General features: G+C 34.2%; 1 protein-coding gene across 2 annotated transcripts in view; it reads right to left on the bottom strand.

Moving 5' to 3' along the window:
* Positions 1–13,342, bottom strand: part of LOC118745787 (muscle calcium channel subunit alpha-1) — a gene marked incomplete at its 3' end in the record, with an annotated part of 467,188 nt that overhangs the window by 435,165 nt on the left and 18,681 nt on the right. For both annotated transcript variants that reach the window (XM_036479462.1, XM_036479461.1), the window contains 1 exon segment: positions 2,909–3,218. In XM_036479462.1, coding sequence (XP_036335355.1) covers positions 2,909–3,218 — 310 coding nt within the window.

The raw sequence follows: 13,342 nt of genomic DNA, 5'->3' as shown, positions 1-13,342 counted from the left end.
AAAAAATTCCACGCCTATGGGATGTGCCACACCCCCTTTTAAAAACTCGTTTATACATACCCTCCTAAAAGCACCTACCATCGAAATGTCTGCATACCAAATTTCGAGTTCGTGTGACTTATATGTAGTTCCGAAGTTATAGCAGATAAAGAAATCCACGCCTATGGGATGTGCCACGCCCCTTTTACAAACTCGTTTATACATTCCCTCCTATAAGCACCTACCATTGATATGTCTGCATACCAAATTTCAAGTTCGTGAGACTTATGGTTCCAAAGTTATAGCTGATAAAAAATTCCGCGCCTATGGGATGTCCACGCCCCCTTTTACAAGCACATTTATATATACATTCGTGTAAGCACCTACCATTGATATGTCTGCATATCAAATTTCAAGTTCGTGTGACTTATGGTTCCGAAGTTATAGCTGATAAAAAATTCCACACCTATGGGATGTGCCACACCCCCTTTTACAAACTCGCTTATACATTCCCTCCTATAAGCACATACCATTGATATGTCTGCATACCAAATTTCAATTTCGTGGGACTTATGGTTCCGAAGTTATTTTTGAAAAAAATTCCACGCCTATGGGATGTGCCACGCCCCCTTTTACAAACTCGTTTATACATTCGCTGCTATAAGCACCTACCATTTGTATGCCTGCATACCAAATTTCAAGTTCATGTGACTTATGGTCTGGAAGTTATGGCTGATTAAATTTTTCACGCCTATGGGAGGTACCACGCCCCCTTGTCGGATCCCAATTTTTTTCACCCTATTATAGGCCTAGGTGTCATGGCAATACTCTGTCAAAATTTTGTTCGATTCTGTCCGTCCGTTTAGACTGCAACCTGGCACATACACACATACATACATATATACATACTTTCACAAATATATAGTAGATATAGACATTGCCTCTCTTTACTGAATTCGGGGAATTACCGAGCTTTGTTTATTGTAGAGATTACGTTTTTTATTTGGCCTTGGTTATAATGGACAAAAACCGATATTTTTGTCCATTATAGGCGGAGTCCGTTATATCCGGGTCTATTTTAACTGAGTTTTTTCATATGTTTGAATTAGGACTTGACAAATAGGTGCATATTAACAGAATTTCCATCTTAAGCGAGTCCATTATAAATGGATTACTCTGTAGGATCCTTTCTCCCGTTAAGTGGACCAGGGACCGATCTATTCGAAAAAATCTTATTTCCGATATTGGCTATTTAACAATACTTATTACACTGGCCAACAAAAATAGATAGACTTTTTTGCGCTGATAAGTAAGTAAGTATAAAGTTTCCATCAGCTCTAGATTTTGAAAAAAACGTAATTAAAGTGTCAAAAATTCGCGGTTTTTGCAATATTTGAGAAGAAGCAAACAAAAGGCGATAGAACCTTTCACTTAGGCTTAAATTAAAGCTAGAACTCCCGGCTACTTTAAGATTTGCCGCATCAAAATCAGTATTGCCCTGTGATATCTATACTAATTATATAAAAAGAAGCTCCATATTTTTATAAGAGGTGATCTCGCGAACGGCTGTAATAATTTTTTTGAAATTTTGGACACCTACTGCAGGCTTTCGATATATTAAGGGAGCGTGGCATCTCCCATACATATCGAATTTTTCATACCGTATATCTCTGGAAGTATTTGTGGTAGAGTCCTTTCACTTGGTACTGAGATTTTGAAATCGACCCCATAGTCATGGAGAAAAGTGGGGGCTATTGGAAAAGGGGGCGTGGCGTCTTCCAAACATATTGAAACTTTTACCTATCTGTAAATATATATATACACCCACCAGAATAAGTCTCAGTACAGTGTTTTTTAATACTTGCAATCTTTTTCATAATTAAATTTTTCGTTAATTTTTTATAGAAATGGTGTTTATTCAAATTTAAGAAAATTCGACAAAAATTAACCAAAATTTTAAACTTTCAACCAAATTTTGAGTATGTAGTTTTGTATTGCACTCAATTTCAGTATAATTAAGTGCAATTTTTAAGCTACTGTTGATTCTTGAGAATTTTTTTGCTGATGATGTTGCGCATTTTCCCCGTATAACGAATGCATAATAGTTTTTTTTTTATATGGGAAAAATGTTGAGGAGCGTTAGTATGTAAAAGACTTATTGTGATGGATGTAGATAATTCTTCGGTACGTGTGTCACAAATACTCAACTCCTTCTAACCGAGCGAAACGATTTTTATGAATTTTTTGTATGCATTTGAGTAGGTCCCTGTATAGTTTAGGTTCACAACTTAAAACGCCAGGAGGCGCTGGAGTCGAGTTATTACTCAATATTCGTATTTGTGATCCGATTTGACTGATATTCGACATATTTATGTATTGGTAACGAAAGGGGCAATACTATTACAAAAAAAGATACGCAAGGTGGCGCTGGAGCCGATTTATTGCTAAAAATCGTAAAGTGAAGTCATTCGGAGGCACCAAGGATCAAAGTCAAATAAATTAAATTAACCAGCTTTACGGCGACTAAACAGAATAACGACAATTCTTGATGAAAGCTTACAATTGTAAGACATTAAGGTATTGGATTTCTGAGGACCAATGATACTTCCCAGTTTGGAAATTGCCACCAGCTATACTATACAGATTCAAAGACTATTCACCATCGATCGGGATGGTTCTTGCCGTAAGGACTTCTTCCCGGCATAACGCTTTCGTTAGATTATTTAAGACGGCAATGGAGGATATGCCTTCTATGGACCACAAAACCAAACGTGAACGTGAATTTCTGGCGAAAACGTTGGACCAAATGTTTCAATAAAAAATAATAATTTTGGGCAGGACGAAGTTCGCCGGGTCTGCTAGTATCTATATAAACATAGGTAAAAAAGAAAATAAAAATATCTTTTCCTCGCAATATTTAAGTACTTACTACTGTTTATATTCCGTTCGATATTGTCCAGAATTTATTTCAATAAATATGTCTTCTATGCTGATATTACTAGTTCCTTTATTTTTCGTTTTTGTACTTTGTCTCAAGTTTTGGATTCCTACTTCACTATCACCAGTCCTTTGCCGAATATCCGTTGGCCTTTGTAAACTAATTTGGAAGCGACGCTGCTGTGTTTCTAGTTCTGAAGTGGTGGCTTTCAATTTATTTATTTGGGTATGTTTATCAGCTTTTCTGCCAAAGAGTTTACTATCAGTACAAAAGCTCACGGCTTGTTGTTTACATATGTCGTCTGAAAAAAAAAAATATATTATGAAATTGTAAGATGAATAATTTTGTTGAACCCCTTAGCCCAAAAAAGCTAATATTTACTGGGTCATTGTCAGCAACGTTTTTCAAAAGTGGCCTAGAGGTCCTTTTTACGACTTTCAGGACGAAATAATTCCACAAAAAGGTTCCAAAAAATATTTAAATAAGGATCATTAAAAAAAATATGCGTCTTATGACAGGAGCTTATAATCCATATTATATATATAAAACAAAGTCGTGTTACTTACACCATTTATAACTCGAGAACGGCTGGACCGATTTCTATGATATTTGTTTTTTGAATTTGTATGCCTTATAAATAGCACAATAACTATTAAAGCAACCGCTAGGTGGCGCTGAAGTCGAGTTATTAGTAAAACCCGTATTTATGGTCCGATTCGCCTCCTATTTGAGATATATATTGACAATAGGGAAAACAATACCATTGCAAAAAAATGCGCTGCCAGGTGGCGTAGGAGTCGAGTTATTACTAAAAATCCTGTTTATGGTCCGATTCGTCTCATATTCGAATATCAATATAGGAAAAAAATACCATTGCAAAAAAAGAGCCGCCAGGTGGCGTTGGAGTCGAGTTATTACTAAAAATCGTGTTTATGGTCCGATTAGCCTCAGATTCAAAATATGTATTGATAACAGGAAAAATAATTCTTTCGAAAGAAACTAACTAACTACGAAACTATTTATCGGTGGCGCCGTATTTATGCTCGAATTTATTTCATTATCGAAATATATGAATTCACATATCGATGGTCCTCTGCAATAACGACACAACTCAAAATTCATAAAATCAAATCCCTTATTACTGTTAAGAGGCTCATGTCTCTAACACTTAGCTAACTCATGTCTAATCCTAACTAAAGTAAGTAGTAAAGATTGCACATGAATAAGACAACGATTAAAGACATGAGCCACTTAACAATAGTACGAGTTTTTTTTTTTTGAATTTTGAATTGTGTCGTTATTGTAGAGGACCATCGATATATTTCTGACAGGAAAAGATACATGTGTCATTCCATACAATATTTACACCTCAATTTTTTTTTTTTGGTGAAATATATTTTTTTACATTATTTATCGAAAAAGAAGACACCAACTTTTTTATTTCGTCATGATATTCGAAAATCTCGAAACAAAACTTCCCGAAATTTTGAACTCACGGAGAAGTATCTTTTTTGAATTGTTTGCAGTTAATAAACTATTTATCGGAAAAATCTGTTAAGGTATCAAAATGTGCGTAATTACCTCGGCTTCCCATGAGAGTGTAGGATTGATTAAAATTAAAAAATTTTGCATTAAAAAATACCATTTTTTTATTTTATATTTTTTTATTAAAATCATCATGTTTGATTTTTATTTTTTTCAACCTGAATAGTTGTCGAGCTTTATGGAGTACGCTGTAAAAATTTGATAATGGAAACACCAAAGCTGTAGAAGTTACGAGTTTTTTCATACCTGCGTACATAAAGTTTCCTCCGAAACGGCTTGACCGATCTGAATGAAATTTTTTGTGTATATTCGGTAGGTAAGGTAGGTAGGTAGGTAGGTTGTAAAGTATGTTTCATACCGCTAAGTGAAGGGGGCGTGGCGCCTCCCATACAAACCGAATTTTTCATACTGCATATCTCTGGAAGTGTTCGTGGTAGAGTTCTGGAAACGTGGTATGGACATATATCAAATCAATCAAATGATCATGAAGAAAAATTGGGACTATTGGAAAAAGGGGCGTGGCACCACCCATAGAACAGAATTTTTCACACTGCATTTCTCTGGAAGTGTTCATGGTAGAGTACTGCAACTTGGTATGTATAACATATATAAAATCAATCGCAGTCATAGAAAATTTGAAGCTATTGGAAAAAGGGGCGTGGCACCTACCATGAAAACCGAATTTTTCATAGTGCATATCTCCGGAAGTGTTCATGATTGAGTACTCGAACATGGTACGGAGATATATGAAATCAATCCCATATTCTTAGAGAAAATGTAAGCTATTTTAAAAGGAGGCGTGACGCCTTTCAAACGCACTGAAGCTATTACGTATCTTTGTATGCATATACACTTGTCTAGGTTATAGAAGAAAAATGTGTCACTGAAAATCATGAACGTGAACTGTTGGTGAAAATGTTGGACACAAATGTGGTGTTCCTTTTCTTTCGTACGTGTTTATTGATATATCTGTACTGTAGTGTTTTCGGACGGTACTAGCTCTTACTGCCAATATAGGAGTATTACATATATGTGTACAAGTAAGTTCTAAAGCCACATATATGTGTATACCCTCATATGTAAGATAGAGCATGGAATGTTCATTAAAGCTATTTAATTTTTGTTTAGGAAAATGAGTTCCACTTGTTTCTACGACTTTGCGAAGGGGTCCACAAAACAAACGACCTTGATATTCCTATTTGATAGAAGCTTTCTCCCGCATTGTCAACGGTTTCTTTTAAGTAACGATACGGCTCGTATATCCGTTTTTACCAATCGCTTTATAAAGTTTTATAACTACTCCTAATTTAATATGTAAGTTAGGCATCATCATTTTTGATATGGGTATGAGAGGTTCCATGGGCGTACAAAAAGCATAATTTAGAGGAGGCTGGGATTATTTGTAATGTATATTTTATTAGAAATATTAAAATTTATAATAATTTACCTCATTGATTTTTCTTTTTTTAACTGACTTCAAAAAAGGGAGGAACATTTTTTTTTAAATGTATGTTACCGCATAACTTTAGACCACATTAACCGATTTCTATAATTACTTTTCTATCGGAAAGGTGGTGCTTCAGGGGTGGTCCCATACTAACTCGGTTTAGATCCTATCATTAGCTCATGAAGAAATTAACGGTACTTCTAAATTTGTATATGAGAATTGAAGTCGGTTGTGTTTTTTGCTTAAAAATTACTTGTTATTGTAACAATTAAGTTGTACCGAGCCCTACAAAGGAATTTATATTGCATAAAGTTTATTTTTTTATTTTTTTTAAGTTTTTGAAGAGTTAAAACAAAAACAGAGTTCAAAAAAGGAGGATTTTTTCTATTCGTCGGAATATTTTTTTATGTTTGTTGCCGCATAACCGATTTCGATATTTTTTTTTTACGGAAAGGTGGTACCATCCTAATTTGGTTTAGATCCGATTATTGGATCATGAAGAAATGAACGGTAATCTTAAAGTTTTACGTCAGAATTGAACTCGGTTTTGTTTTGTGCTAAAAAAATTACTTATTTATTTAAACAATAATCTTCGGGGGTCTTCTGCAAATCGATAAATTGTTTCAGTGATGATTTAATTTCTGTTTTTTCTACAAAACCTCTGTGAACGCTAAGCATACACAAAACCTAAATTACAGGTACAAACTAAGTAGAAAATACTAAAAGATAATAATTCTTTTACCAATTTTTTTAAGTAAATTGCCGATATGATTGATTAAAAATCATTAAATTTTCTGTTACAATTTATTTTTTGTATAGGAAAAAAGCACCAATCAGCTGTTTATAAACATAATTTATCAGACTAACAAAAGTAAGCTGAAAAGGATCTTCACAGTTGATAAAATTATCGAGTAACAACCAGCAGTTTACCAAAACTACCGAAATTGATGTGAAGACCCCTAAAGGTTTAAATTATTGCATATATTTTTTTCAGGGACCGTAAATAGCAGTTATTTTTTTCCAACAGTTAAACTTGGCCAGATATTTTTAAGTTCGAAATAAAAGTCTTTCCGGATATTAAATAAAACGCTTATCCAAAATAAACAAATTTGGTACCAAATGAAAGAGGACTTATGTAAATAGCTTTTAAACTGAAATAACGATCGAATGCTACCACTTCTTTTTGCATTTTTTTTATAATTTAATACAAAAGATATGCATATACCTGACCCAAGGTTTGTTCTATGGTAATTAAAAAAAAATGTATTTAAATATTTTTCAATAGCTGGCCTTCTGCTGACTTTCCTCGTTTAAATATTTTAGTCTTAAAGCTATTTTTGTCCTCTTTCAGTTGATACCAAACTTGTTTAATTTGTATAAGCGGTTTGTTTATTATTAGGAAAGGCCTTTTTTCGACTTAAAAATATCTGCCCAAGTTTAGCTGTTGAAAAAAAGTAACTGTTATTTGCGGCCCCTGATTTTTTTAAAAGGAATTAATAAAGAAACTTACAAATAAACTTTGGAAGTTTACGCCCATGAGTGGTTCCCGTGCAATATTGCCTTTTTTATACCCGAGCGCATTTGTGCACAAGGTTATTATAACTTTGTTCGCATAACGGTTGTTTGTAACAGGCAAAACGAATCGAGATAGATATAGACAAATGTATAGATAAATGATCACAATGAAAAGAGAAATCGATTAAGCGGTGATTGTCTGTCCGTCCGTCTGTGCACACGATAACTCGAGTAAAAATTTAAATATCTTAACGAAACTTCGTACGGTTCCATCCGTAGGACGGATGGTATTGAAAATTGGCAAATTCGGAGGTGACAGGTAATAAGGTCAATGGAAATGAGGTCAATTGACTTTATTTCCCACCCTGGTGCGAAATAAAGTCAATTGACATTATTACCTTTTTAAAAACGAAATAAAATCCATTGAGATTATTTCTCTTTCAAACACTAAATTTGTTTAGCTTCGCGGCGGACCGCGTCAGCGCGCCACACCGCGCGCGCCGCGCTCGCGCCCCGCGTACCCTGCGCGACCGGCGCGCACACCACGTCACGCTAATAAATTACATTTCAATACGTTTTTGTGAAATCCTTTGCGTGCACTTCTTTTTCTTAACTAAAATTTTCTAATTTATAAAGGCTATTCAACTGGTTTATCTTATTTTATCATTGCACTTTTGTTTGGAAAATGTAGCTTTATTTTATTGCTAAATGTGAATGATTAAAAGGAATGACACCTTTTTTGGCACTTTTATTTTTCTATTTGGCACATTTTAACACTTTTTTATCCTCAATATGGTACCTCATAACTAAGGATAGTTGCCAGAAGATTTCTGCTGTGTTTTGGGGCAACAACTTGTCTGCAGTAAAAAAGCATATAATTTGTGTTTCAAAAGTGTGTGAAAACCAATCAATTAACTTATATGATGTCGGTTCCGATATTAAAAAATCAATAATTGTTTATACCCGCATTTTGGTATATTGGCTCGTTGAATGTGCCATCTAATAAATAGTGTCGTCATTCTCCTTAGCTGCTTTTAAATGATGTCGTCACAAATTGCTGGCGGAGACATGAATACAGTGTAAGAAAATTCTTTTTCTATAATTGTTTCCTTATAAAAAAGTTGGTTTCTTTTCCACCTTAGACATTCCGAATTCGTTCAAAATATGCTAATTTAAAACACAGAATTCTTTCAGTGTTCCTCCGGGGTTTTTGGACATGGACTGTTTCTTCAATTTTATAGTGTTCGCTTTATTTTTGTGGAAACGAAACATGTTTTGCAAGTTATGGATCATTTCTACACTCTTTCTTCAAATATTTCTCGTATTACAGCTGTGCATAGGCGTTTAGTTTTTCGCATCGTGTTTTTACATATTCGTAATTAAAATTTTTTTAATAAAATCAAATGGTGGTAGTTGATGATTGTGTGTGGATTAATATCACAACACTGAGGATTTGGCAATAACTTTTTTCATCTCTTAAAAAACAACACTTACGGGGCAATGTTTATTGTAAGAACAACATTTTTTTCTATGAATCGACATACTTTAAGTATTGTTGACGCTATTTTCATTTGAATGAGGAAATAACGTCAATGACTTTATTTCCAAATTTTTGTTGACTTTATTTTGCTTTTGAAAAGGTAATAATGTCAATTGACTTCATTTCGCACCAGGGTGGGAAATAAAGTCAATTGACCTTATTACCTGTCACCAATTCGGACAATAACCACGCCTACCTCCCATATAACGGTAGTTTTCAGAAATACCAAAACTGCGACATTTTAGTAACTAATGAAGATTATTCTCTCAAAATTGATATTTACAATACTTTTTTATACGAAAAATAATAGCTAATAAATAGCTATCACTTCTACCATTTTTTCAAATTATTGTTGCTTTTCCACAATAAGTTTTTCATTAAAAACGGCCTCAAGCTTAATAAAAATTGTTGAATATAATTGTTATAAGGCCATAAAAATAACAAGAATAAATAACTTAAGGACGAGCACACCTAAAAGATAAACATTCTAATAATAGAAATATTAACAAAAACCAACAAAACCAACAACCACATCTCAACAGCAGTGCTTGACTGTAGTTGGCTTAACGAATGAAATAGTGGAAAAAAGCAACAAGAATTCACAAGGCGAACTTAGCACAGTGCGTAGTAGTGATGTGCTGAGTCGGTACTTTGAAGTATTGATCGATACTAGGTACCGATTTAAAAAGTATCCCATACTTTCAATACTCGGTACTGAAACGTTTAGGCTTCCAATTAGAACGCATGTCGACCAAAAATAAAATCGGTTTTTTAGCCTATCAAAAGAAAGGGCCAATAGAGGTTTTAATTTCCATTTTCCATAGCCACAATGCAGAGAAACTCTTCCTTTTTTGAAAATTTTTTTTCTAGATGAATTGGACGAAGTTATCTTCGTAGGCCTGAAAGACTTCCTTCATCCTACAAAGCATTTTTCGTAAATTTTAGATCTGCGAACGTGGGTCTTTACCGATATGATGGAACATTTGCGAACTTGAATTTGTCTCTACAGGGAGAGAATAAAAATGTTTTTGATTTATCGCAAATTATTTTAAGTTTGAAGCTAAACTACGTCTTGTACGTCTCAAAAAAGAATATTTCATAATTTTCCATGGCTAGAAAAAATATTGCACATGATTTAAAACCAGATTTTAAAAAAAGATTTGCCAATTTGAATCTATTTAAATGAACGTTTGCATACTTCATAAACCCTTTTTTATGTAACATAATTGAGGATGAATTTACAATATCCGAAATACTCCTTTTTAAGAAAAGCGAAGAGTTGGAATTCTTGGAATTAAAAGAAGATAGGGCCTGGAAATGCAACATATACTACGTTTATACGCATGCATAAGTCGCTTTAATTCATTTCGTCGCGATTCAAAACATATGTATAAACTAAATTTCAATTCGCTTTGAAAGAGCGAAGTGTTTTGGCTCACACTTCATTTCAAATCGGTAGTTTATTTCTCCAGACAGTTAGAAAGAGTGTATAAACACCGCTCTCAGTCAAAGCGAATTGGAGATCAGCTCTTCTGCTCAAATTCCAAATAATCGCATCAGTATTTAAAAGCTGATTAATAATAATCGTTCTTTTCTTTGTTACGATTTTATAATGCCGAATAAAACTAGATTTTTATCACTTTCCATTATGTTAACTTATAAAATGTCAAATGAAAACAGCTAATTTTGTTTGCTTTTGAAGACGGTTGCTTTGATGCCGATATAAAGCCGTAAGTATAAACACTAGAGCGAAATGTGTACGGTGTCAATGCGCTTTTAATTAAGTCGATTATTCTGTGCGTATAAACGTAGTAATAATAAAGCTTTGCTATTGCTTGAATTCCGGCAACAAGGACCAGATTGAAAATATCCGCTGTTGCAAACAGCTGCGTGGCGTATATTTTCAATTTTTGGTGCAACGTATAACGCCTTTGTACGTACTCTACAATGAAATTCGTAAAGTCAAAATACCGTTCACAATAAGTTGAAAGTTATAAAAACTATCAGCTTTTTTTGTTCGCGTATGCTAAAAACTTGCAAAGTAGGGGAAATTGAGAGAGCAAAATGACATTTCATTTTGAGGGAAAGCTGCTAGTATCTGCTGGAAAATGTTTGCCAACATGAAAACCATTGATCGAAAACAGTTGGTTGGAATTTACGCAAATCCCTAAATTGAATTTGATGGTTTGGAAGTTAAAATAGTAAAATGCGACTAATTAAACTTGTAAGAAGTAAGTAATTATTTGCTTAGTCAGTGAACTGTGTCAGGATAAGACTGCGGGACTTGTTTTCTTACGTTTTAAATTTTATACTTTTAAATGTAAACAAAATTTCTATCAGCTGTTCGTCTAACTTGCAAGTTTCTGTAAATTTTCTGCTCGCGTACTATTTGGAATGTTTTTCTCTTGTGAAAGAACAGATGACATTTCGCTGGAATTTTGCTGTTGGGCATTTTTTACTGGAGATTTTAAGCGAACGTACCTATAGACTAACCAACATTTAACAGAACTGTTACGAACGGCTTTAACTGACGTAAAACCAGATTTTGAAAATTTGGGCAAAGGGATCTTTTGAATTTTCTTTAATATCTATCTTACGTACATTAGAATAATAATAAAATTTATGGTTTTCATTTCTAATAATAATTTTATTTAAAAATTAAATTTTTGTTTTCCTTTTTTTTTGTGGCTCTTTGTGGCATTTAGATTTTATGCGAATTTCGGCCTCGGCCTTGCCCACCCCTGTTCTAGAGGAAGTGGAAAAAGTGGACTGTCGGGTGATCGCCAAAGTAGATGATGTGGAACTTTTGGTTAAGAGACGATTTCTATACACCCTTTTGGATCTGGGTCAAGGTTACCTGAACCAGGTAACTAGTTGGGCGATCAACGGCATCTCACGTAGAAGCCTAACATTGAGGAGAGGGTAGGAAAGGTGTCGGTTGCCTTGTACTGCTGTAGGGAGCTATCGATAACAGGTGGGGTCTCTCGTCCAAATTAATTCATTAGCTTAGGAAACCAGATTTAAGCCTATATTGTTTCAAGGAGCCCTTGTCTGGTGTCACTAGAGAAGGCTGCACTTGTAAAACAGAAATTAGCCGAGCATTAGGAACCACACCTACACTGGCGCTTAACATACATACATATGTTGAACACGATGATGGCGGATATTGCGGACAGAATTGTCGCAGCACAAACTGCTATTAAGCTAAGGGAAACCGGGTCCTTTTGTGACATAAAAAAGGAAAATAAGACGTTTTTCTGTGGTAGCAAATGTTTTTATAGGGCACTTTAAAACACGTTACCTCTCAAGGGCTAGTGATGGGGGGTTCTGACAGGCCATTGTGCGATTGGTATTCATGCGGTGAGACTAGGAATTTCGACTGATCCTTTTGTATCTGCCGTCAAGAGGGTGCTTCTTTGAGCTATGAAATAGTTGGTCACATTAGGCATAACAGCGAAGTCTGGTGAATTTTGATTTTTCGCTATGTCCCGTTTTCAAATACAGCGATAAAATAAAGAACAAAACAAAAAAAATACGTGAAGTCAATGTTTTGAATACCTTTTCCCTGGTTTATATTTATATTTATACATTTTCTATTAATTCATATTATTTTTAGTTATTTAAATTTTATTGCATGCATATATACTCATACATACATATACATAACATATGATTTTTTACCGTTAACATTTCTTTGGAGTGGAGTGGGGACACTCTTAAATAACCACTATTTTGATATTTTTTTAATTTTTGGGCTAGTTTTGGGCATTTCCCCAAATTCACTGAATTTGTCGTAATTTCTAATATATTTGCGTCGCTGTGAATTTTTGAATCTTTTATTTTTCCGGTTTTACAGTTGAACTCATTATCAGATTTTTGTGAAAATTTACCGTTTTAAAAATTCGTTTCTTTTGGTACTGATTCCCATGATAAAAACATAACAAGGTAAAACCATTGCGAGGCAGTCTGACGTTTGTCAGCAGTTTAACTTAAAACTTCAAAACTCGAACTCACACACACATTCTCATTTTCAATATTAAACAACAACAATTGTGAATAATTTATTTTTAATATTTTTATTGAGCTTTGTACCACGATTGTTTATTAGGAAAAATTGAAAAAGCAACAAAGTCTAAGCGGTAGAAGTTATAGCACTATTTCGGAGATCACCACATCTCCTCATCGGACTTCTTTTTTCTAGACTTCAGCAGGGATCGAACCTGTGTATTCGATGTTCAAAGTCAGAAGCGTTAACCACTGAGCTATGTACATCCCGTAAACTCTTGTTGCTAATTCATTTTCCTTATTCAACCAACTACTATCAAGTGCATCTGATTTGCCGCTATTTAAACTCGACAGCGTGGTTGTTGTTGTCAAT

The sequence above is a fragment of the Rhagoletis pomonella genome, unplaced genomic scaffold (assembly GCF_013731165.1).
Source record: "Rhagoletis pomonella isolate Grant_MI unplaced genomic scaffold, Rhpom_1.0 Rhpom_scaffold_00009, whole genome shotgun sequence".
Lineage (NCBI taxonomy): Eukaryota > Metazoa > Arthropoda > Insecta > Diptera > Tephritidae > Rhagoletis > Rhagoletis pomonella.
The sequence above is the reverse complement of the archived record's forward strand: the minus strand, read 5'-3'. Positions and strand labels throughout refer to the sequence as shown.